Source organism: Anoplopoma fimbria, chromosome 16 (assembly GCF_027596085.1).
Source record: "Anoplopoma fimbria isolate UVic2021 breed Golden Eagle Sablefish chromosome 16, Afim_UVic_2022, whole genome shotgun sequence".
NCBI lineage: Eukaryota > Metazoa > Chordata > Actinopteri > Perciformes > Anoplopomatidae > Anoplopoma > Anoplopoma fimbria.
Window position 1 is genome coordinate 1,885,028 of NC_072464.1, and position 27,212 is coordinate 1,912,239.

Sequence of the window (27,212 nt, forward strand, 5' to 3'; positions counted from 1 at the left end):
ATTTGTGCACGCCCGCGCACCATCTCAACTGTAGTGCCTTACTAACAAGTGGTATTTTAGAACTCGTAGGAATAATGTGATTCTGTTTTGGAGGCAACAACCCGTGTGTGTCTTGTGCATGCATGTTGCATTCTACGGGGATTGAGGCAAGAGGAGTGTGCGTGTTCCCTCCTCCGCCACCTGTTTTACCTCTGGGCTGGAGACGGGAGCGTGTTTCCACATTGAAATTGGAAGGCTTAGATACACTCAAAGTGTGTGGGTGTGTGTGTGTGTGTGTGTGTGTGGGTGTGTGTATGTAGGACAACAGGAGAATGACGGAGCGAAGAAACAAGACAGGGTGACTCAGGTGCCCTCAGTTGCAACCCCATTGGCTCTCCTAAAAAGGCATCATTCATGCCCTGCAGCCAATCCCGGCATGCCATGTGGTGCTGGCATCTCATTGGAGGATTGCTATTTAGCAAAGTGCTCTCAGGCGAATGATGGGCAGGGTCCCCGGGATGGAAGTGAAATACAGGGTCCCTGAGAGCAGGGTATTTTGGTGGGAGGCGAACACTTTGAGAAGGATCATTAAGTCTAAACAGCAACACATAGTTTACAGCACGTAAAATAAGGTGCTTCATAATCAAATTCACAAAATGAATGACATTCATCCCCAGTAGATTTGATACTTTGCAGAGTTTTTCTCTGCCCGGCCTGTCGACCGGTAAGCAGCACCGCGTGTTTGTGTTCCGCCGGCGCGTTCTGTGCTCGGTGCTAATGGGTGCCGTACGCGGCTTAGGTACTGCCAAGGTCAATTACTGCACAGGTAGAGGCTTTTGGCTGAACAGTATTATTGCTTAAGCACACTGAGGCCAGTAATAGCCACTAACTAAGATTATACAGAGTGCCCACGGCTTGTAAGCCACTAATCCAGTGCTCTGAATGGTTCGGTTCCATATGAAATCTGACCATTTCTTTCATCAACCGGCTGCTTCCATCATTAGCTTTTATGTCCTTTTTTCTTACTTACGAGCAACAGCTCCAGCTTTGTTTTAGGAATGAGTGTTTGCTAAAAAGGATAAGTCATTCTGATTCCCACTTAAGCAAATGCTTTAAAACAGATTATATTACTAATATGTTCACCCAGGAGAGGAACCCTTTAAGTAATCTATCACCATGGAGCAGTGCTTCAAAAGGCACGAGTCGTCTAAAAACAGCAAGAAGTTTGCACATGACTATAGCTGCAATAATTTGGATATACACACATAGAAACGCAAATGAGGTCATCTGGACAATAAATTGCTGTGTGAGACAGATTTGATGATGTGGAGTCCAGGTTTTGTGCGTCTAGGCAAGTGCAACATGGAGGGCGCGCTCAGGGATTCAGTTTTGCAGTGGCAAAAAATAAAAGTGTCTTTTTTTTTTCATCTCCATTTCTTTCCAGTGTGAAAGCTGACTTATTGCCAACGTTGTTCTGCTTCATTCCCAGATATCACATTTGAAGTAAAACAAGCTAAAAATTAAAACATACTAAATAAAAGCCCTCCAAAAAGGATGTGAATACCATAATAAATATATTTGCTACAACGAAGCAAAAATGGCTGGATTATCCAGTTTGGAACAGGCTGTCCTGCCTTCTGTGGTCTGTTACATGCAGCCTGCGGAGCGCGGCACACACACACACACACACACACACACACACACACACACACACACACACACACACACACACACACACACACACACACACACACACACACACACACACACACACACACACACACACACACACACACACACACACACACACACACACACACACACACACACACACACTGAAAGGGTTGCCTGGCTACAGACACACAGAGTGCTGTTAAAGTAGATGCTACCACTACTTAAACTCCCTTTAATCATACTCGAACACACACATATGCACATTTGCAGGTACGCCACCTGCGTGTGCGCACGCACACACGCACACAAAACCCATTCATGGTGGGCACAACAGAAATGTCAGAAAAGCATTTAAGGACAGCGGCATTGTTCACAATTCATTTCAGCAGCACCTGAGGTGCTAAAAAAAAAAAAGACAGACAAGCAGCCAGTAAAATCAGACACGATGGTCATTATGAGGTGAGACCTTCCCTACAATGAACAATACAAGTATATTAATGTCAAATGAAAAGCCAGATGTTCTGCATCCTTCCACTGTGTTTTTAAATCAATTAAGTCCAGCCCCTATCCTGACTTTGAACGCAGGAAGAGCAAGACGAAGCAATAGAGGGAGGAAGGAGTGAAAACTGAAATGTCAGGTGGCCTGAATGCAACAGGAAGTAGAGGAAAGGCTGTTATTGTGCCACAGGGCGGGGTGAAAAATACTGTATATGGGACACAAATGAAGAGCAACTGCCGTGAACAACGTGAGGCAACTGCAGAAACCAGACAGACACGTTGAGGTGTGGACTCGAAGTGACCGTAGCTGATGGGACAGAGGGTAGATTGTGAGACCCAGATGGCAGGAAGTTTACCTGTAAAGCCCATGAGAGCCCCCTCTCTGGCCTGCCGCCTCAGCCCCTCCACGTCTTTGTAGTCAATGTGGACCAGGTCGATGGCCTGCAGACCGAACGCTTTGGTGGTCACGACCACCTTCTGCCTCGCATAAAGGAGCTCCCTGGCATCTTCAGTCCGCGTGGCACCTGGAGAACAAAATACGTGGGTTACGATCACACTCCGCAGGTCACATAGGATCTCCAACAGAGGCAGGTGTATAAGCTAGGTAATGAAAGGAGCAGAGGAGGTGGGGTAATTAACACATGAAAGAAAGAGTTAGAGAGACAGAAACCATTAAAGCATCACACAGGTATACATTACACCAATATCTTTCACTTCTATTTGTGAAGGGGACTTGCTTCACAAATAACTACTTTTCCTGTAGTACTTTAATCATCCAAAACAGGAAGAAGGGGGATCGACCTGTGAGACATGCTTTGACAGTCTGTGGTGCATTGTAAAATCGGCCTAACGGTTTTCTACCCCAAATTCAGAAAATAAGAAAGAGAGAATAGCACGTGTAGACAAACAAAGTATGATGGTTCAGCTGATGGCGTACTAGCTACCTATGCTGGCGCAGAAGTCATCGGAGCCAAACACCACGCCGTCGTGGTGGAGACCAGCCCCAGGAGCGAGTCGACGGATTTCCTCACACACCGCCTGGACAGAAAATATATTAGTTTAACACAGGCGGACCTAAGTGACACATGTGTAAAGAGGGAAAGAAACGTTGGACATATTAGCACCAATGCTGCTGAGTTAATCTTACTCCAATATCCAAACAGTAGTTCAGATAATATGGATTTTTCAAAAACAGCCATCAGTACAACACATTATATGCTCTTACAAATAAGCTAACAAACACACATCTGTCAACATCCTAACTTTTATTCAGCTTTCTTTCTACAAAGACTTTTATTAATGTACTTATGTGCTCCTCTTTCTTGGTCACCGCAGTCGCCTAGCTAAGTAGTGGCGGCTATCGAACCTCAATGCTTTTTGGGCACCATTCTAAACGTGTCTGTACAGGTCAGGAAACGTTTTTTCTGAAGTTCTGTCAAATATTGAAAGCTGGCATTGAATTCTTCGCCATATTTAGCCTTGTTTACTTGTTCTTCAACAGCGTACTTCCAGTAATGAAGTTGTTGTAAAACTACTTTTTATTAAGACCACCTCAATGCATGGAGAAGTTGGTTTATTTAGTTAAATTAAGGGGGGGAAAAAATCATGGGATTTTCTTTTTTTGAGATGGCACTGAAATAAGTCAGGTATCATATTGGTAACTGTACTGAAAAAATGACTTCTGGCCACATTTATAATCAAATGAGCATTAAAAACAAATTAGAATGGGGAATGTGACAGTCTGTTGTGAAGAGCGTGAAACAATACGAATGCGTCTCGTGGCTTTTGTTGGCCTCCAAATTAATTTCACCACAAGCTGTGCCAAGGCGATTTTCTTTTTTCTCCCTCTTATTCTTCTTCCTTTCGCTGCTTGTAACCTGGGGTTCAGTCTGGGCAAAGATACAGGGTGTTCTCAAGAAAGCACACAGAGGCACCCCCTGCCATCAAAACACACACAAGTGCACACTCCGACAGACACAGACACAGTCACGGAATTGGAGAGGGGAACGAAAAGACAAATCACAAAAAAAAGGAGGAGGGACAGCTTGTTTCTCCCAGAATGCCCCAAAACCGTGCCCTTTTCCCCGTGTAGCTGAAGGTCGATACTGTACCAGAACAGGAACTGCTTTGATGCTTGCCAAAATATCATTAGGAACTCTTCCACTATGATGATATTCGAAACAGTTAGTAATTAAAAAATGTCTGGTGAGGGTTGGAGGGAGACTCACATGGACAGAAAGAGAAAATAAACAACAACAAAAAGAAAACAGGCTCATTTCAAAAGCTTTTGAATCCCTTTCATTTGTGACGCGAGGGGCGCTTTCGCTTGCTGACGCGGTCTTTAATCTGCAGTGAACAATGGACAAACAGCAAAGAAAAATGTCTTACGCAGGCAGTTTTTTGGGGTGTTTGTTTGTTCGTGATTTACCTTAAAATTGAGCAGGCCCACAGCGGTTTCCACAAAGGTGACCAGGCGAATGGGCTCCGTCAGTGCCCGTCCTTTCAAGTTGTGCTGAAACCTGCCAACAAACTAAGCACACAGGGACGATGTCAGGCACGACTCATTAACAACTCCCACTCCTCCTGCAAATAGAAAACAAGAAAGCTTGGAACAATCGCAATGCATTAATTTGCTCTCATTACTTGTACAGTCGCAGTTATCACATTCATTAGATGCCTGTGCTTTGGTGGAGTACATGTATTCTCTGCAGCTTTTGTGATTAAAAGAAAGGCTTTTCTTCCAATAAGCTTGAATCCATTAGTGATTTTGTGTATAAGGTGTGTATAAGGTATTCTTAAATATAATATAACTCTTAAATACAGTCCACACAATATAGGTTTTAAATATATATATGAAAAACGTATATTGTGTGTACTGTATTTAAGAGTTCCTGCTCCGATGTAGAATGTGAAGTGAAGTGCAGCTGCCACCCTCAGAGGAATACTTGTCAATGCATTATTAGTTATACGAATGAGAAGAAAAACAGGGAGCTCATACTGAGAAGCTGAGCTATTGAGTCAGAGCGAATATAAAACTAGGGGGGGAAGAAAATGTTCAGCGTTTAAAAAATACATAAATGATGTGACATCTTTCAAAATCCACTGTGGGGGTAAGAGACGGAGAGGAGGAGGAGGAGGGGAGAAAAAAAATGAAACGTTAACGTGCAAAAGCTCACTTTTGATTTGAATCTTGACACCTTTATTACCTGCACTGTTTCCATTTCGGTCCTCACTAAGAAACACGTCTGCGAAGGTTCAAATAGCACGGAGAGAGAGAGATGGAGAGAGAGGGAGAGAGAGCGAGAGAGAGAGCACAGGAGTCTGCGACAAAAGCGGTTGAAATGAAATATTTTACATTATCACCAGGGTTCCCCCCTTTCGTCTGAAGTCTTCTGCTCTACCCTCTTTCACAGAGGCTCCAGCACAACTACAGCATGTGCTCCCCTGAGACAGTGTGCACACACACACACACACACACACACACACACACACACACACACACACACACACACACACACGTGTGTAAACGCACATGCACGCACACGGCAAACCGAAGAAGAAACAAAATAGCAGGAGAAAAAAAAAAAGGGGAGAAGAAACAAGATTTGGGTTGTCTTTGAGTGTGTTTTACGCCCTACATTATTCTGTTTTGCGTCCCCCACCCTCCCCACCATGGCGGGGGAAACAGGGAGACTGGAGCAACAATCAGAGTGTGATGTGACACTTTGCCGAGGCCTTTATTCCGTGCGACTCCTGCTAATATGCAAGCTCACCTAAGTAGGGCTTTAAAACCCGAGTTTAATTCTTTGAAGACCAAAGCGATTCAATTTTTTCCAACAGACCAGTTCACAGCGAGCCCTGGACTGCCAGTGGGGTAGCCCAAATTCCCAAAATCTATCATCTGGAAACACACAAAAGCCCCCTTCCGTCAGATATTTCCTTTCAAAGCCAGTCAAAAAAAAAGAAAAAAGGAGGAGAGGGCGCAAAAGCTCAGAGTAGAAATGTCTAACTCCATGTCCCCCCCTCTCCCCTTCCTCGCCTTATCCTTAGCTCCCTCTTTGACACACCAGGAAAAAAAATACAGATATAAATAACCTCAGGTGCAGCGCTGCCATTTCTCTAAACGAAGAGCAAAACAACCCGGCGCTCGGCACTCACCACTCTTGTTCTCTTGAAAACCTAAAGAGTGGGGCCTCCATTGAAGGATTTCAAAAAAAAAAATAGGGGCAATTTTAATCATCTCTCCATTCAATCTCAGTTGGATAAATCATATCTGAGAGATTTGCATAAATACAAACCATCAAAGACTTTTCATCTTCAAAGAGGTTTTCAAGACCCAATAGGCTTTGTACTGTAATCATCTGAGGTCACAACCCTGTGGGAGCAGGGCTGCTATGGCAACATAAAAACTAACGCTGGGGGCTTAGCATAATATCCCCCCCTCGTTCGCCGACACAGGAAGGGGTGGGTGTCCGAGAGGGGGTGTGAAAAAGAGGGTGTAGATAAACCTATTTCTGTGACAGAGGAGACCAGATAGATGTGGCCCCGTCGTGGGGGGAAACCTCGTAGATGTTACACACACATACACACACAGATTACCACGGCGACACCGCGCCCAAGCAAACCCCTCGCCGAGGGCCGCGGCGAGCCCCGAGCTGGGTTGTTTGGATTCAGTGGCAGGGAAAGAAATGACAGCTCAATGCGGCTAAAGAGCCTCGCAGCCTCTCTGATTACATGTTTCTGTCCGTCTGCTGTATTCTCCTCTTCAGCTATTGTGCACTTTGAAGGGCCTGATTTACAGCGTAAGAGGTACGGCGCTCGTGCATTGTTCCTCCGGCGCATACAGCAACTATTAGCAGTCAATGGCTCTCAAAATCCAGGGCCTTTTAAGATGTTATTCAGTCCCCAATTGGAATAAAAAAGAAAAGGGAAGAAAATAAATTTAAAAAAAACGAAGAAATAACATCTCTTCTTTCCATTCAGAGCCACGCTACAAAACAAAACCCTCTGACAATTTTTTCCCCACCCAATCCTGAAAAGAGAAGGAGGGAGAGACGGAGCTATAGAGAAAAGGAGGCTATAGTGGGACAAGTTTCAATTAATTTTCTTCAAAAGGGGGCCAGATTAAATGTTTCCGGCCTGCTGAAGTGTTCATTTCACAGAGGGGAAGCGGAGAGAGAGAGAGAGAGAGAGAGAGAGGGGCGAGAGGGAGGGGACAGGAGGAGGAGGAGCGGGACAAGGGGGGGCGCGATTCTTTCGGTCCCAGTGCACACCAAATAGTGCGGTGGGCAAAGAATGCGCGCGGCTCAGAGTCTGTGTGAGAATTGTCCCCCGGACAAAAGGGGGGGTGTTACGCCTGTTATAGCCCAATAAGGCCTGTCAGTCACACAAGGGCCGAGGGGAGAGGAGGAAGGCAGAGCTAAAGGTTTTCCACACAAAGGGAAACAAGCAAGTCCATCTTTTCGCTACAAATCAGTCCTGGAGGCTCCTGTGCTAATATCAATAAAAAAAAAAAAAAGAAGAAGAAAGAGGGAGAAAAATAAACAAGTGAGGGATTTACCAGAGTGGAGAGAATTGGACAACAACACAGATGACATACAAGAAAAAGACGACACAGAGAAAGTTTGAAGATGAGATTAGATGAGCACACACCAATGAATCCAGGTCCCATCCAGAGCCATGGTTCAGGGGCACACATGCACCTGCTGATGCAGAAACACCCCTGATAAAACACACACACTGTAAATCCAACATGCAAACAGATTTACAGTGCACTCAAAAGCTGTCAAATGAGAAGAAGCATGAATAAGCAAGGCAAGTGTTTTACAGCTCTCCACGGGACTGTGATTTTGAGCATAATAATAATAATAATAATAACAGTGAATTTTTTTTAAGGAAATTAATGCAGAATAAAATTGACTTAAGTGAAGAAAAGTAGCACTGGGAGGAGCGGCTGAGCTCAGGGAGAGATTTAGTGAACACCTGTCAGCAATTAGACTTGGAAGAAAGAAAAGGGCAGCAGGAAATAGATGTGTTCTAATTAAAACCACTAGTTAAAAACTTCCTGCTCCTGCCCAAAGACCATGTATGAGTGCATGCCTGTGTGTGTGTGTGTGTGTGTGTGTGTGTGTGTGTGTGTGTGTGTGTGTGTGTGTGTGTGTGTGTGTGTGTGTGTGTGTGTGTGCGCGGGCGTCGTTACATTGAGGGAAAAGCCAGACGAGACACCCTCCTTTCACTTCTCTCTCTTCTCTAAACAAATCACTTCTCCTCCAGAGTAATCACCAAACACAGTTTTGAATTTGCAGCTTGACACAGCCATAAAAGCTTTACTTAAAAAAAAAAAAGGCAAAGTAGCCACTTTAAAAATGCTTTGGTCTGCTGTTTGCATGTATCAAAAGTGTGTGCAAAGAGAGAAAGTAAAAAAAAAAACAAAAAAACACAGAACCTTTGAACTGGATTCAGACACAAGTAGTGAGGGAGGCGGACAGTAACCGGGTTCCTCCTGGTGAGTGAACCATATGGAGCTGATCAGAACGGCCTGCATTAATGATGCCACTGTCTCCTGACCTTTCCGGACCTGACATCCGTGCAGCGCCCCTTTATAGGAAGCCAGAGGGATGGCCGGGCCCAGACAAACCCTTCTCTTAACTACAGGGCAAGCAGGCCCGGTTAGTTAGGATAAATTATGATTCATAATGTCATTGGGAACAATATCAGAGGGCGATCATTTTAGTATTTGTTTAACAGTTATATGAACTAAATGTGCAAAACCTTAGGATAGTTGACGTGAGATCGGGTTGTGAAACGTGACGGGGGATCTTTTGAAGAACCAAGACAAGAGCAACTTTTGCAGTCTCACTTGCTTTTGACTTTGTACATCTAGATATCAGTTTGCCATCTTCCTCACACACTGACAGGATAGCTTTTGATTTAAAATGGGAAAATATTAAAGGCGTGCATGAATACTGGAATGGAATGCAAGTTTGAGGCAGATTTTTTTATTCAATTCTGTCTGAATTCATTCTTAGCCACAACATGCAACTGTTCGAGGCGGGTTTCCAGTAAGTTCAGCAGTGGCAGAAGGCACCGTTGTGTTGTTACAGAAAGCTATCGGGCTTCTGAAGCTAATCCCAAAGAAATGTCATGCGCTTCTTGAGCGGCGGCCAAGAAAAACACCCCATCCGTCCCCGAGTCCCGCCACAGGGATCGATTCCCACTTTTACTGGGAAATGGGAAAGTTTGTTATGATTGCTTTGAAGATTCCCGTGGTTTCCTCTTACTCCATGAGTTTGTGTAAGAGCACCACTGTGGGTTTTTTTAAAAGACACCCAGAGGTGAAAGAGAGAAAACTCACGGGTATATAGTATGTAGCCGTATTTAGTTTTTGCTTGTATTGCAACAAAGTTGTTACACATGGTTCAGAAAAAAAAAAACGTCTTTCAGATTATTCCATTCAGCCTTTTTCTTTTTTTTCTTTTTTTTACACTTCTGAAGTGGCCAATATTTGGAACGTACCCACTGCACCTCCTGCGTGTCCTCCACTTTGGGCAACATGATGGCAGGAGGGAGAACCTCAGCCTGCAGGATGACCTGCAGGTCAGCCTCGGCTAGGCCACTGGACACCGAGTTCACCCTCACACACTTCTCCGTCCGGCCCAGGTCCAGCTCCGCCAGCATCCTGGGAATGGTCTCCCTGGCCTCAGTCTACAGCACAGGAACAGAAAAAAACACAGAGAGAAATACAGAATGTTTCATGTGATGCACTTGGGGATTCAAAACGGAACATTTTAAAAGCTAGCATAGTTACCGTGGTAGATGACTACACAAGAATAAAGCAAAATGCTTAACAGAAACTGGGGATTTGTTAGAAAAGTACTGGATAAATTGCTGAAGAATGTAATAAAACTGGAGAAATGTGGCTACGCAAACTATATTGACCATTCAGCATAATCATCAAAATAAACAACACACTGCAGACACAAATAATGCGTAATCATCATCATCAACACTGACAAAGCATATCTCAATCTCTGGAATAAAATAATATCAAGCTGGAACTTTGAGATATTAAATAGATAGACACAAAATAACTAAGCACAGCAACCCTCTACTCTTAACTTTATCTCTAAATAGTATGCCAGAAATCAACAAGACAGTCGCCGCACACTCAACTTCGCTCTCTCAATGCGGGGCATTGTATGAGCAGAGCAGGAAGAGGGACGAGGAGGATGGAAAAAAAAAAAAATCAAAAGGGAAGCCTACAGTCCTGACTTCTATCAGTAACGCAGTAGCACACGCAGCTATATTCGAACCAGATGCTGGGCCACGAGAACGGAGAGAGAGAGAGAGGGATGGAGTGGGGAGAGAAGTCCAGGCCGGCCAGAGGAGAGAGGCTCTCTGGGAGAAATATGGTCCGAGTTAAGCAGCAACGAGGAAACGGTAGCTTTGGAGATGTCAGGTCGGATCAGAGGCTGGAGCCTTTGAGTGCTTGACTGTGTGTTTTGTGATGCTCAGATTGGTTTTCTTTCACTCCCCTCCTTTTCCATTTATACTTACCAAGAAAGTTCTTAAAAAACCAAAAAAAAAAAAAAAAAACATATACCGTCAAACAGGCACTGATTACTGGATGTGCAAGAAATGTTTTGGATATGCTTATTCATGAAATCAAATGGGATTGATAAACACAATACATTGGCGATGGATGGTGGCAAAATGTGTCATTGTGCCATGTGATGGAAACGCTTTGGAATTACTACAAAAAGAGAAAACCTCTGAGAGGAATATCTGAACGGGCTTATCATTGGAACGGCGATCACTGAAGTCGTGTGGGTGTTCATGAAAGAGAGACCGCAGACAGATATAACACGGAGAGCCCATACATCACAGTCTCTTGTAAAATAAAATAATACTACAGCGGACTACAGTCAACCTGGGTTGGGTTGTATGAGAGCTTATGGGGCGCCCTCAGGGGTCACGGGACGAGCTTCTGAGACAAAACAGCCCTCGCTCTGATCTCCTGGAATGCAGAACTGCACTGGATATCACCAACGCCCCTCCAGTATCAATAAAAATACGGTATCAAAGTACATATCAAAGATTTACACGGATTTAATGGGGGGTCACGAGCGGGGTTGTGGCATCTGTGTCCGCCTTCTGCCTCATTGAATGAGACAAGAGGGACTGTCCCGCCGCACGATGAGAGCACTGTGATCTTTGACGACGTTTTTTTGCCGTGCCGTCGCTCTCGTCGAGCCGAGACGGACCCGTAAACTGTAACCTAAAACGGATGGGGTGCTTTAAGCAGCCGTAATTCACTCATTCATAAACCTGCTACTTGGTGGATTACATTCTGTCTGTCCCTCCCCCCCGGTTCATGGTGACTAGGGAAAATTGATCTGTGAGAACCCGCTCGGCTGCCATTTGTAATGCCCGGAGTCACCTTGATCCCCCACCGAACTAAAATAAATAGCGATCCAGAAATGATCAAAAAGCATGGTTTAGAACATTTGCAGGATCAAATGGACTGGGGAGGGCCGGGTCTCCCGCTCCAGCCTGAGTCTGATGCCTGTGCGTATTCAAATTATTTTAATGTAACCAGAGACTGCTCTTTGCAAGAATTGTCTCCTGTACTTTTCTCCTTTCGCGACGGTATTTCTGAAACCGTGACGCCTAAAAAGGGGGGAATGGCTAAAAAGGAGAAGGCCGGGTCACCATGCGCCGTCCTTTCTTTTATCTCGCTTTCTCTGGAAAGGTGAAATATTATTCCGACAGACACCTTGACCCCTACGGGCTCCGCTACTCCGAGCTTGAATAAAAGCCCTTTGAAAGGCAGATATTTTACATTAATGGACAGCCATCCAACAAGTTGCTTCAAAGCTCCCTCCCCAATCACCTGGTGTCCCATGGAGAGCTCGCCACGGCGTGAGCTCCATCTCCTCTTTGATCCCCCCCATCATCATCATCATCCTCATCATTAGAAGCCGACACACATGCAGGCGGGCGAGCAGTTGGCCAGGGCAGGCAGAGGCAGACCAAAGGGGTACACGCGAACAAGAAGCTTTTTCAAGTGCGGGGAAGGCTGACCTTTCCGAAGAGCAAGGTCAGCTCTTCGACACGCAGCCGGAGCCTGGACGCTCAGGACCCTACTGAGCGCTGTTTGTGTGTGCGTGACGCAGCGTGGCCCATGCCCTGTAGACGCCACATTAGACGGTCTTCCTCTCCAGCATCTGCATCGTGGTTGTCCAGCCCTGGCATCGTGCAGCTACGGAACGAGAGCGACGTCAAACACCGCCTCAGGAAAAACTCACTGGGTGTTGACTCACACTCTCAAATTTGAATTAGATCACAGGGCGACTGTTGTGACCGTCTATATTTGATAGAAAGTGAGGAAAGATAATGAGAAAGGAAATGTGAATTAGACAAGACACAAGAAAGGGATGGAATATATTTTTTCTACAAAATAACAATCGTGGGTATCGACAAACTGAGAAACACATAATAGACTAATAAGGTGAATTTAACAAGCTGGTATCGCTCTCAAAAACAACTTGTACCATATGTAGATCGCACCTTTTATCACTGACACATTGCTTTCAAACATCAATGATGTGTCATTTATTTTGAGAGTCTATATAGTGTTGTGGGAAACTCTCAAATCACAATGAGCGTCGTTGGTTTTTCTTCTTTTTTTTTCCTGGTGTTTTGCAGCCTGCTGTGCATCTCGTGATGCCATTTAAAATGAGCTGTAGACTATCACAGGTGAAGCGCTGCCAGCCTGAAGTGTGACTGTGTACACATTTGTTCCTCTCTCTCTGTCAGTGTGTGTGTGTGTGTGTGTGTGTGTGTGTGTGTGTGTGTGTTAGCAGGCTTCAAGTTGTCAAGGATGGGTTTTGACAAGTGGCACGATGCACTCCAGAAAGCTGAAGTGAGATGACTGACTAATTCAGGGCTACGTTGATAACAGAGACGTAGCGGAAGGAGATTTTGGGCCTTCACTCCCGTCAGTCGGAGGCGTGTTATCCGTTATCCTGTCAGGACAGACAACGAGACATAACTAGCGGGATGGAGGAGGAGGAGTGAATCGAGGAAAACCTGCTTGTCATTGCGGGTCGAAACTGACAGCCTGAGGTGGAAGGAACAGCTAGTTATTACACACTGTTTATTCACTTTAATTAGCCATGAAAGGAGCTCATTACGGCTCTTTGGTTACAGTTCGTTACAAGCTGCACTGCAATGTTTTGGGGAAATTAATTCCCGAGGCTCGTCATTCGGTATCTTTAGTATATTCTCTGCATAATTAAAGTGATTTAGAGTTTTTGTTCGTTGGTGATTATGCATCAATTTGTTTCCAAGCGATTTAGGTCTCATTTGCAACTCCCCATACAGCTGTCTCCTCCAAACACACTCTATCCAATTTACTGTTTGCACAAAATAACAGAGGAATAATAACGCTTAACTTGACATCTCTATTAGCTTTATTTAATAAAATGTTTTTATTTAAAGACTGTAATTACTATTAAGGTCTCTAAAGGACTTATACTTGGCTGATCTTAATGAGCTATGAAGCCTGTATGAGCTGATGGGCATTATCAAATCCTGACCCTGTCAGGTATTCCTGGATCAAACCAGAAGAATAGCGAACAATATCCAGTGTACTCCAAACAATATAAAGTTTGGCATGCCATCGTCTGCATTGGGGTGAAATAAATGACTGGTTGGTAAATAAATACCAAGCAAGAAATAAATTACAATACAACATGAAATCCGATTCAGAGATTACTATGGAATAAAGAATCATCATCTGCAAAACTCTACATGTGCAGGCTCAAACAAACGCTTCAAAACATCTGTTATAGAACTTTGAACATACAGCTTACTACGAATCATATATTTATATATTTATAACAAAACTTTGTAAAACAATGACAATATCATATCCCGGTAACATGATTCCACATACGATAATATTTCCTAACCCTACTGGATGACAGTGCCTGCTGCATCGCAAAGGAACAAAACCGTCTTTATGTAAACTCAGAGAAGCAGAGCATTTACAAAATTGCACAAATTAACTAATTAAACTGTGGGGAAATATAATGAAGCGCGAACAACCTTTCAAAATGTTGAAGTGAAAAAAGAAGCCCTTGTAAGGATGGACTTCTTCTCGACTCTGTGTCATGATCAGTTAATGTGACCAAGGTGCTAATAAGGTGAGGAAGGCGTGAAAGCAAATCATGTTTAGTGTAAACATGTGTCTTTAGGCCACATGTGAAAAGTGCAACAACTGTAATTGCTTAGAGAACCAGGCTGTGCAGAGCTTTGACTGGAGGCCTGCTCACATCGCTTCTGATCAATGCTAAATGTTGTAAACTTGATTTTTTTTACCCATTTTTACAGCTTTTACATTTCCATTTCTTACTTGGAATAATATATAACCTTTGAGTGTATCGTACTTATATACAAAATTATTTTCCTTCATCTCATTCATATATTGTTTAATTAGTGTTAGGAGATCATTTGAAAATGGTATAACATAGCTAGCTGTGGTACCGTCGCTTAACGTGCCATTAAGACAGAACATTTAAATTTAAGTGAAATTCTTGCGAATAAGAGGTATAGCATTGCTTATTTTTTCCCTCCCTCGAGCGCCAACATCTGCTCCATTCCTCCTCCTCCTCTTCCCCATCCTTTCATGTTTTCCTCTCCTCATCGCCTTCTCCATCATCACTCCTCCTACTGGGGGTTTACTCTTCAAGTGTTGCGTTGCGCGGCCCACGTAGCACAGAGCGGCGCAGGGCTGCGGCGCTGCCAGTGAAAACACAAGAGTGTAACAGGATAATGAGAGCGGGAGAGAGGGCCTCTGTTCTCTGCGTCTCAGCGTTTTTTCAGATTCCCTCGCCCTTAACCCAGGGTATCTGGATCGGCTTCATGAGTGTGTGTTTCAAAAGATCCTCCAAAGACCAGAGAAAAAGCTCAAATGTAATCTATGACTTATATTGTTCTGTGAAAGGATGTGATTAAACTTTCACTCCTTTAAATCACTTTCTATGTGCTCCAACAACAAGCCAAGCCCTCTCCACAACTAATGCTAACCACAGCGCTGTCATCACTCCCCTCTACGCCCTGCCCTCCCAAAGGACTCCAATCGATACCCGACACATGACTCTTAACACATACACCGTGACAGACGGTAAGGTCTGGATCTGCAGGTCTTTCTGATCAGGCTGGGACAGGGTCTATTTTCTGGCTGAGCGGGCTCACATCCCGTTTGTGAGTCTTGGCAGCCTTACTGGGAGTTTCTCTCCAGTCTCCCGGGTCCTCCGAGGTGTTGAGCGCACAAGTATACAAATGGCACACACACACAAGACCATGCCTACGAACGTACACACACCGACACACGCTAAATACAAATGTTCAGTATTCATAATTCAACTGGCTAACAATATTTCCCAGGAGCTCTTTATGTCAAGAGTTTAGTCATTTGAATCCACTTAAATGGAGAGCAGATCTTTCGGTGTCCTCTGGAATAACACGGTGAGCATTGAACTGAGGTCACGTATCAGTTTAGACAGTTGGCTGCATAATTTATGTTAAATTGAAAAAATCTCTGGTGTCAGACGCAGTTCATGAATAGACCATGGATCATATATTGACTGTGCTACACCAGGCAAAAGTTAATAGACCGTAATAATGTCAACCACTCTAAAAGGAGAGAATCTTTGTGTGCAACCTGACATCAGGTTAACAGTCAGGGTTAACAACTTCATGAATTAACCACTACCACTTACATAAGTAACAGTTTCTCAGTTGCTTGGCATAGAACTCAATAGTAAAGCCAGAAACAGAAACGCCTTTTAATCAAAGAATAGGAACAATTTCTAATGAAAAGTAAATATGATTTTAACACTCAAAAACTTTCCCTTTGCTGTTGTCATTTTGAACTGAAATACAAAATTGTCATCTCAATAGACCAGATGCAATGTTGGCCCATGATCACCTTCTATTACAGTAATCATTCATGTTAAACTACAGGGGATACATGACATGCTAGTTCCTTAAAATACGATTAAACCTAAAATAAATGTTGCCTTTGTGAAGTTTAAAGTTGTTAATTTTTGTTGAGATAGTATTAGAGAGATGTTGAATCACCTCTCAACCAATTGTTTAAGCTGTACTTTGTCTTGCTGCATAGGATTGCATTATATTCTTCGGTTTTTGTCGTCTTATGGTGCACCTTTATGTGTATGATATGGAAGGTTATTGTTAACTAAACATGACTACGACTTTAAGTAGCTTCTATGTGGTTCAGTACACAGCACTAACTGTTAGAGGACTCGTTTAAAAGCTGTTTAATGATGAAAAGAATGCTCAAAAAGACATGTGCAATCTCTTTAATCAAATTAATACCTCTTCTAAGCTCTAATTGCTGTAATTTTGCTGACAAGAACCATCAAAGTTAACTTGACGAGCCAGATAGTTTGTTATACGGAACCATCTGAGAAACAGTCAGTGGAAAAAGGGCAGGCACTTCAACAAGATACTTGGCAGTTGATCAGATGAACCATACGTCAATCAAATTGTTGCCGATGCCAGTGGAGAGAAAGAAAAAAAAAAGTCCATCGAGAAAAGCTTTCAGCAAGGTTCTTTGCTTGCTCAATGAAGAAATACTCTCCAGTTCTGATATAACTGATGCTATCGTTGTTTTGAACAAACAGTCACCTCACACACCTAAAATCCACTGTAAGCTGCCAGTAGCTCCTGACACGACACTGAATAGTCGGGCCCACTGTGGTTTCGGGCATGAACGCTTTACTTGAAGCCATAGACTATATAAGAAGTGGACGTAGTCACTGTAACATCATCCATTGGTTTGTTGACTTGGGTTTCGAAGCCTGGAGTTCAACACTTTGGCCGTTGCCATCTTGGTTTTTTGGAACCAGGAGTGACACAAGAGGCAGAAGCCAAGTATGACCAAACGCTGAATAAGACATTTTTAGGCAACCAAAATGTTACAATTAACTTTCATGAAAAACAAACGGTGAAAAGAGGTTACATGCCGTGTACACACCACGATGGACACAGCAACATTCTACCAGTCATTTTCAATGGAAGCCTCTTACATGAAGCGACAAACTGATGCACAACACTTGTCGCTCCGTGACAGGCGTGAAGCGCTCGAATCAAAGTTGAGCCTTACTTCTTTCAATGCTCCAATGACACTGTGAAGCGCCAACCAATCGTGTTTTTGTTTCGACCTGTTCCGATCCATCTAAATGAATGCCGTTAGCCAGTTCCTGCTGCAATTTATTGACCTAACTATGTCAAGAAGCACTTGAACACTTTGACGCCAGCCAATTTGTTGCTTTTGTCGCTCAAAGTATGCGTACGAGCATTAGATGGCAAACAGCATTCAATGAAACATCCAAACCAGACAACACAGGCTGGTACCGACCTGGCTAGCCACGTTTTTGTTCGTCGACATTTTGGTTTTTTTTGCAAACAGAAAGTCACAAGAGAGTTTTGCACTTAGTACGTCAGAATGCTAAAGAATACCCTGCTTTATCATCTATTTTACTCTCAATGGGACCAAAATGTACTAAATGAATATTAAGCTTAATTAAAGAAGACTTATTACATAGGTTATAAATCAAGTAAGAAGTAGAGTCATTTTCTCATAGACTTCTATACAATCAGACTTCTTTTTGCAACCGGAGGAGTTGCCCCCTGAGAGAATGCAGGTTTAAGACACTTCAGCATTGGCTTCACATTTCAGATGCTGAGGTTGCCGCCTGCTTGAAGCCTGACAACTTTCCACAAATTGCATCAATTAGACATGGCGAATTGTGTATGTCTGGTGGTTGTAATCACATCCATGTACTCATAAAACTGTAAAAATCCCAGAGTGAAGGGTCTCTGGCTTCCACATGGGCCCAATAAAAACTACTGCTACTCACTTATTATTTTTTGGTGGATTAACCACCTTCAGATGGACAAATAGTGAAGTAACTCGTTTTAAGCACTAACAAGTGGTCCTTTCTCTCTAATGCAGTGATGGTGAATGCAGGACACTGGCCCTCCGACACACTTGACTGATGCACAGTGAGCTGCAGTCTGCAACAATACGTGTATGTGCTTGCATACAAGTGCAGTTGTGCGTGAATGTCTGTCCGCATGTGTCTATATGTGCACAATTGTGTGTGTGAGTGTGTGTGTGTGTGTGTGTGTGTGTGTGTGTGTGTGTGTGTTCTGCACGTCTTGTGTACCCGTGTGCATTTGCGGGCGCGTGCTGGTGTGTGAGAGGTGCTCCCCGTCGCGTCGGCCGCGCCACCATGCCATCTGGAGAGGAAATCGAGTGTGAAGTACAGTATAGTTTGGGACCAAGCTCCGTGGCAGCGGCTCAGCAGTTAGTTCATTAGTTCCAAACTTCCAGGGATTAGGAGAGAATCTCTACGGCGGGGAGGCTGGGGGAAGGGGGGATGTCAGGGAGGATGGAGGGACCCATGTGGGGAAAAGAGATGGGGGGAGAGAGAGAGAGAAAAAACACCAGGAGGAATACTGGACCATAGGGCACGAAGAGAAAGAGAGATAACATGAGAGAGAGAGAGAGCTAAGCAATCTTAACCCAGAGGACCTCGGCGAGGGGAGAGGAGTGAGAGAGGGGGACAATGAAAGAGAACAAGACAGCGAGGGAGAGAGGAGGAGAGAGGACAGGTGTAGCCGTCAGTTCCGCTCCGGGGTTTCAACCTGCCCACCCTCTTCCTCCACCCCACTGATCATACAGATATGATGATATGTGTAAGAGTGTTAGAGCAGTCAGCCTCGTCTTCCCTCTTCTTCCCTCCTCCTCTCTCCTCCTCCTCCTCCTCTCCACTCTGGGTCTGTGGTGACAGTTAGCAAGCTCTAGGTGGCTCCTACCCTTTACTCCTTTATCTCATCTCCCTGCCTCGTAAGCAGCCGGCGTTTCTGCCAAGCTGGAGCGCAGACATTTTTTGGGAGTCAAAGCGGCAGGCAATTAAAGCGGGCACTGCCGGATTTCAATTTTCAGGGGGAGGGGGTGGACTGACCTTCACGGTGTACCTTTTTTGTCATGAATATCCTTCCCTGTTTTAAGGTGAAGGTGACAGATAATGAAAAGAATACATTAATGAACACATAATAGCAGTGTCGTTGTGGGCAGTAGACCAAATTTAAGGCCTAGCCACGCATACCCATAACCCTTTGTTGCCCCTTTACCAAAACAGCGGTTCAGCATGGCATTTAGCGAGCTCATTCTCTGCTTTGTTTCAGTTCTATGTCCCTAGAAAAAATTAAATAAAAAAATAAACAGACATGCATTGTTGAGGTCTGGCATCTCTTGGCGAACACACAGTGCCGACTGAGAGGTTGTCATGGCGAATATAATCGCAGCTACGGTATGCACTGTCAGTGCCAACACACTCACAATTTAAAAGCTAAATGTTGTTTATTTTATGATTCATCTGGTCCCAGAACTTAAGCTGACATACAGGGAAGGAAGGTTAGGGGGTAATATTTTTGACAAGACATTATGGAGGATGATGAGAAAGTCTACCACAAATTACTGTCAAGGGCTTGTCAGCACATTTTTTTCACTTCAGCTGAGTATTTACGCACACAAGCAGATGTAAAAGTGTCCTGCAACATGTGCATCCAATCTGCATGAAGTGCGGCAATGTAGGATGTTTTACATTCAATTTATTTGGGCAGATGCTCAAGTCCACAGAAACTTACAATAAAGAACATCAAAATGCATCAGCGCTCAAACGTAAGTAGAGGAAACTGGATGTGCGAGTTGTGATGGATATATTGTGAGCAGATTAACTGGAGGCCAAGGAAGCAACAAGATACTCCTTGATGTATCTGGCTGAAGGTATATTGAAGCTTGAATTCAAGGAGAATCGAGTATGTGATGTCACCACTATTACAACTGCCCGGCCACCCCTCAATTCTGAAGGTCCCCGCATTTTTGAAGAGTATTAATCCTGTCTGAATGTATAGAAATAGATGCCAAATAAAGCTACACATGTAAACATTTGTTGCAAAGTCCGAAATGGGTACATATGCATACCTAATCAGAGGTCAAGAGGTCAGTCAGAAGCCTCTGGGGATGTGTTGGGCTCTTGGCTCCACTCCATCTACTGAGATGATGTTGCCACTTTAACTAGCATGGGAATAAGTGTATGTTATGATCTCTCAGGCAGTATGTCCTTGATGAAGAAACTAACACAGACTCAGTTAGTGTTTGTCTGGATTCGTGGACCGGGGTGCCTACTGGTCTAGCAGCTACTGTATTTCTTGACCAACAGCTGACCTCAAGTTTGGATTACCCCCGGCTGTTAGGGGTCAATAGGTGAACAGATGAGGGGAATGGATAATTCTCAACACAAGCACTCCAAATAAACTGTGTGTTTTCAGAAACCTACGCTGCAAGAGCTTTTTTTAAAGAATGACAAGGCATGGAAGTGCTGGCAGTGGTTGAACCTTGTCTTTTCAATGCGACTTTTTTCATCCGATCATGCTAGGATGCATGAAAGGTCAAGTCTGTACACTCCAAGATCGGATCTTGCTTAAAATTGGGATCCAATCAGACAGACCGCGTGCCAAGGTGGCCTGGCTTGCGTCGAGTTTGGATCTCAGTGAAGGTGTGGACAACATGTGGGCAAAATCCGGAAAAATCTATCAAACGTAGGTCTCCATCACCATCCAATCACAAAAGTGGCATTAAAAAGACAAGTGTAACCACAACGTCAGACATCAGAGTGACATCACGGTGCACATTTTCACCAGACGTAGTCTTTCTACATTAACACAGTAAAACTGTTCCCCGCAGATTTAACACTGTGTCTACATATTAGGCGTAGTGAGCAGCACTAAGCAGCAACAACACATTCAATCAGTCTATTCAGGAACGGTGCTGTTGTATAGGTCACCCACATTCTGGCTGCACTACGAGCCCTATTCCCATTGCAGTCATAGTTAAAAAAAATTAAACAAGCTTAAAGCATTAAAATTTGCTTTGGGTTAAATACATGATGACTGATGTGAAACTTCAGTCGAATCTGTTCAGTCAAACTAATGTAAGAAGGACGACTTATAAACGTTGCTGGAGCACTTCCTGTCTTTATTTAAATGGTAAATTCACTTGACTAGGTTTAAATCAGGTGGAGTGAACATTTGTATACATTTTGATTCCCTTACTCCTTATTTTTCAATTCTTAACAGGAACAACATCAAAATATATATTGCATGACTCCAAAAACTTTTAATAAATATGGACAATTGCAATTAGATTGTTAATGCCCAAAGAGGGGCTCCAAATCCTCAGTATAATATCCCCCAGTATATTAAATAGATAAGACAAATAAAGGCAATACTTATTTGATAATTTAATTTTTGAAAAAAAATCCATTATCCTATATTGTTTTCAAAACATGGACATTAATATCCAACACAAATGTTTTAGTGGTATTTCTGCCAGCCTACACACACAGAGACACACACAGACACACACACACACACACACACACACACACACACACACACACACACACACACACACACACACACACACACACACACACACACACACACACACACACACACACACACACACACAAGAAGCACAGTTCATCCGATAGAAAAAAAAAATCTGTCTTAAGGGAAGGTATAACTACACAACAACCCCCATGGATTTCCAATAGCCAGAAGCTGTGAGTGTGGGAAATGAAGAAAGATAGCCAGTTGGAAAGGTGCATTATGTTATTGAGTAAATAACAAATTTTTATATTACGCAGCATGACCTGGCGACCACATAATAGGTTACAGGATTTTTGCACACTGTGTCGGACTCTTTTAAAGATAACGTGGACATATGATATCAAAAAAATGGCCAAAATCGGATGGCAGCAGCACTGTGTAGTGCTGATGTAGCCAAATCAAAGAAGGGAAATGTAACGAGGCAAGGACTGTAATTGAGGTACAATACTACTTTCCAAAATGTATTGTTGGTATTGTTCGAGTGCTACTGGTGGAATACGGAGATGTATGCCTTCTGAGGGACATGATTCTGCAATTTAAGGGAATGGAACTGTCCTGTGGCTAATCTAATTTCCCCTTTCATTTTGAAACAGCATAAAACAAAGCCTTAATGGCATCCTCCACAGGTAAAACCCACAAGCTAACATAGAAAAGGCCTTTGTAAAGAGAACAAAAAAATGTATCCCATCATATTCAAAAAATGCAAGTTTCCTATAACTCAGACTTTAAAGTTGTAAAAAATGTCTTGTGTTTAATGTGGAATGAGTGAGTTGGTGAAAGAATATAAGTGGGTTGGAGCAGGGTGCTTTATGTCAAGACAAGATAGAGACATGGACCTGTCAAATGCTGACAGGCTGACATCCACCGTCTGAGTTCTCCTCAAGCCTGAATGGCTGCTCCAGCGCTGCATTCCTCTCCACGTTTCCCCCCCTCTCACACATAATAAAGACAGGAGCTCTGACATCCGCCAACTCCATTGCGGGGTCACAGCTTCAGCCCGTCAGTCACACAGGGCCAATGCTTATCACCTTTGTCTCCTACAGGAACAGCCTCCAGCCATATCAATCATCTTTATTATCATGACTTAAAAACCTTTGTTGGTTAACTTCTTTTTTTCCTTTTGTTTTTACCCGGGACCCCTTCTTTATCCCACTCTCCAATCATGATTTCGCGGGCAGCTCAGCTGGACCAATGGGGAGGTAATGTGTGGGCGGGGGAGAATGCTTTTAACCTGCTGCATCTGGTGCTTTCCCGCTGCTCGCCCAGTGGGACGTGGTCACCTTGTTTTAAAAGGACTCCGATAGGGGGGCATCGCTGCCTTTATACACTTCACAATAAGAACCAAACGTGCTTGTTTTAAACATCTCTGTTAGGTAGTTTTCCTGTCAGTGATTAAGACCGAGCACCTGTCCAAGATTTCAATTCCAATCCCCCCTTTCCTTCAGTCAGGATCGCACAGCTGTGCATGTGAGTTTGTGTTACTGACCCACTTCAGACTAAAGCTACGTTTGACTTGTGCGTCAGTGTATATTTACCATAGACTGTATATATGAAGTGGACGTAGTCATCGTGACGTCGCCATCTTGGAGCGCGGACATCGTTTTTTCTCCACAACCAATGAACGGAAGTTACCATATTTGGAATGCGGAGGAGTGAAGTAGAGACGCCGTATATGTCTCTTGTAGCAGCACTGTAAGCCACGCCTAAAGCATAATCCGCTTTATGGTGTATTTGACTCTAAATGGACCATAATTATCTAAATGAACATCATGCTTTAAACTAGAGATTGAGACCATGAACTCATGCTTACAATGTTTACCGAGGTAATAAATCAAGTGGAGGTAGGGTCATTTTCTCATAGACTTTTACACAACCAGAGTCGCCCCCTGATGGTCAGTAGAGAGAATGCAAGTTTTAAGACACTTTCATATCGGCTTCACTCGGCAGAACCGGAGGCTGCCGCCTGGTATTTTCGTACCTTTTTGCCGAGGGCCACGCCATCCTCACAGTCCAAGACGGCGCAGTCGACGTCCAGCGACGCCAGCTTCCTTAATTTTCGCTCGTCATTGCCGGGACAGTAGAGAACCGCCCTGCGGGGTATGTAGCGCAGCGAGGGGCCTGCTGAGTGATGGTGAGAACGCCGTGCTTCGGCATGGAGCAGCCAGGATGCAGGCGGGAGCCGACTGCTCTCCCTGTCAACACAAATATAAACACATATGCATGAGTTTGTGTGCATGTCACACTCAGTATGTATGCACGAATACATGTCCAGGGTGCATACATTACCCATTAAAACACACTGTATTCATAGAGGGCTCAGGGCAATGCATAATCAAAGGTTGTTGCTGCATTCATCTTCATAATATCTGTTTTTATCATTAACGTGAGGATCCGGAAAGGAGGCCTCTTCCTCCAGACTGGAGCGAAAGTAGGGAAACGTTTCATTTGGGGAGCTCTGTTTGCCCTTCAGCCGTCCATTGAAGTGGATGAGAGACGCTGACCTGTGCTTTGGCAGCCTTTGTTGAGGACAAACTCACCCAAACACTGAGCCACTCATATGCTAATGCTGCCACACTGCTGAATATGGAGGCAGGGCAGGAAGTGAATGAGTAAGGGTGTCAGCACAGTGGTTGGAGCTGAGTCATGGAAATGTTAAAAGTTTGGGGCATACACTGTATTGTAGTTGTATTGTAGTTCATGTTTTAAAAAAGGCCAAAATGTCGTACCTTCATTACTACTATAGGTGCAAAATTTACATTATAGATGATTTTGCTCTGTGATGACACAATGATAAAATGGATTAACAAAAGTAAAATATTACAATAATCGTAGAAAAATTTGCAATGTCAAAAACAAAATGGGTATGTCATTACTGAACTAATTGCTAAAATGTACGAAAACTTTTTATTTTATTTTATTTAAGTGTGTTTTAAACAATCACTCTCTGAGTAAAGCGTCACCTTTTGACGGCAGGCTTTGCTTTTTCACTTAAGGCGCTTTGCTCAAATGTTCTTCGGCGTCTTGGGTCCTCAGTGGATGATTCTTACAAGTTAAGAAAAGCATGCAACAAACAGTTTTTTGGTGGCTATTTAATGTTTATTCAAGCTATTGACTGTAACTGAGGGACTGCAGGCACTAACCGAAGGCGAATACATGCATCAAGTTATTTGTGTTCTCCGGCCCGACACCATGAAAATAAAGAGGTATTTAGTCGGATTGCCACACAATGAAATACCAGGTCGACCTGTTGTTGCCATGCTCCTCATGACATCTACATGCACACGTCCAAAAAGTTCACACACACACACACACACACACACACACACACACACACACACACACACACACACACACACACACACACACACACACACACACACACACACACACACACACACACACACACACACACACACACACACACAGAGTTTTGGTTTGTGTGTGCCCCCTCCCATCCGCATACCCACCCAGCCGCCCACACACACAACTGTGTGCACCGATAATCACAATCATCGCGCACACATCTTAATTATTTGTTCTGTCAATCTGGCCCCCGAAACAACTGTCCCTAATGAGTGGCTAAATGTTTAGGATCAGATACATCTAATTACGGCGAGGAACAGCTTCTCCCGCCAACCAACTCTCGCCGGGTATCAAGAGCCCTTCGAGGGATCATATTTGTAATTAGTGTCCTCCTAAAGAAGACAGAAGAAAGAGAGGAGGAGGGGGGTTGTCCCTTCTGTTGAAAGGGATGGGGGGGCTGAATGAGTCTCTTTTCTTGTCTTTCGCTCTCTTAAAAAAAAAAGGAGCAGAAAGTCACCTCAATAGCCACTTAATCCCGTCAACTACGCTTCCACACGCCCTCCAGTCCCAATCAGGCCTAATCTGCGCTGAGATGTCGCGGTTGTAGCGGGCAGTTAAACCCCATTCAGGTTGCTTCCCAGCATTTTACTGCTTCCAGGTACATAGAGACCGGGAACAGATCTCACAAAAAGACTTGGGGAGAGAATATGGCAGCCAAATGGTAGACCGGTGGAAAGAAAACGGTAAGGCTTGCAGTTATTTCAGGTATAAAAAGCTACAAGAGAAAGAGAGAGAGAGGAAGAAAAAAAAAAGCAAACAGCAAAATTAGAAAAGGAAATAGTGGGTGGGAGAACGGAGGGAGTGCCAAGTGGTTTGGGGGCAAGAGATGGCTGTTGAGACCAAAATGAAAATCAGTCTAGTCTGTGAGTATACCGATCAGGGGGAAATGTTAAAAAGCCTTACCAAGTGCCAACTTAAAAAGGCAAAAATATTATATTGAATTGATGTACAAAAAAAGAGGGTGGGTGTAATTTAAGAGTAGGTATCATTATGAGGAAAGAAAACTGAAAAACAGGGGACTGGAGGCGCCTTAATGTTGGCTAGAGACAAGATACTAGCAGAACAGGTCAATAACGGAGACCAATAATCTGCATTTCTGTCCTCCTGTAATTCCCCCTTACTGCTCGTTTGTTGCACACAGGAAGTTGTTTTACAGTAAACTGGCAACTAAGGGGTAAAATATGATTTTTTTTTTTATCATCTGGGCATCATGGAAAAAGTCTTATAAAAAAACTTTCTTTTGTTCTCCTTAAAAAAAACATAAAACCATATCTGAAATAATGATAGGCGTGCAGGCCAACATGATGAGACATTACTGTCCATCAAAAAAAATAAAATGTTTCTATGTAATTTCCTTGAGCCCAATGTGAGGTCCAATTAACAGTTAGTTGAATATGGTTGGGTCACAGACTATCACACAGCAGCAAATTTTCACAATCGAGGTGCTGCAACCAGAGAATATTTGTTTATAAAATTGAATTAAAACTTATATCATTTTAAAATTGATTATCTCTGTCGATCAAGAAATCAATAGTAATTTTAGCCCTACGTTGTTTCTGTTTACGGTTTTGACCCCAGAAAAAGGAATTTATTGAGGTTACATTAATAACAAAAAAGAGGTGATGTATTTATGTGCATAAAAGCACATAAAGACGAGAGTGAAATTCTGCTATAATAAAACATCCTTGATCAGGAACCAGTTCCACCAGAGTGTTGGCGATGTAATAAGTATCCATCCATCTTCCGTAACCGCTTATCCAATTAAGGGTCGCGGGGGTGCTGGAGCCAATCCTAGCTGTCAATGGGCGAAGGCAGGGTACACCCTGGACAGGTCGCCAGACATATATAGACAGACAACCACTCACATTCACATTCACACCTACGGGCAATTTCAGAGTCATCAATTAACCTAAGCTGCATGTCTTTGGACTGTGGGAGGAAGCCGGAGAACCCGGAGAGAACCCACGCTGACACAGGGAGAACATGCAAACTCCACACAGAAGGTTGTCTGGCCCGGGAATTGAACCCGTGCCCACTACACCACCGTGCAGCCTGTAATAAGTATAAGTAGAGTATCGGCTTTAATGATCATGAACATACATATATACATGAAATGTCACTTCTGCATTTAACCCATCCCTGAG

General features: G+C 43.6%; 1 protein-coding gene across 1 annotated transcript in view; it reads right to left on the reverse strand.

The window, feature by feature from the left end:
- The window catches only part of clybl (citrate lyase beta like), a 63,095-nt gene that overhangs the window by 4,719 nt on the left and 31,164 nt on the right, over positions 1-27,212 (reverse strand). The window contains exons 2-6 of the mRNA XM_054615480.1: positions 23,684-23,897; positions 9,667-9,855; positions 4,580-4,681; positions 3,096-3,189; positions 2,508-2,675 (exon numbers count right to left, since the gene is read on the reverse strand). Coding sequence (XP_054471455.1) covers positions 2,508-2,675; positions 3,096-3,189; positions 4,580-4,681; positions 9,667-9,855; positions 23,684-23,897 — 767 coding nt within the window. The remainder of the gene's footprint in view (positions 1-2,507; positions 2,676-3,095; positions 3,190-4,579; positions 4,682-9,666; positions 9,856-23,683; positions 23,898-27,212) is intronic.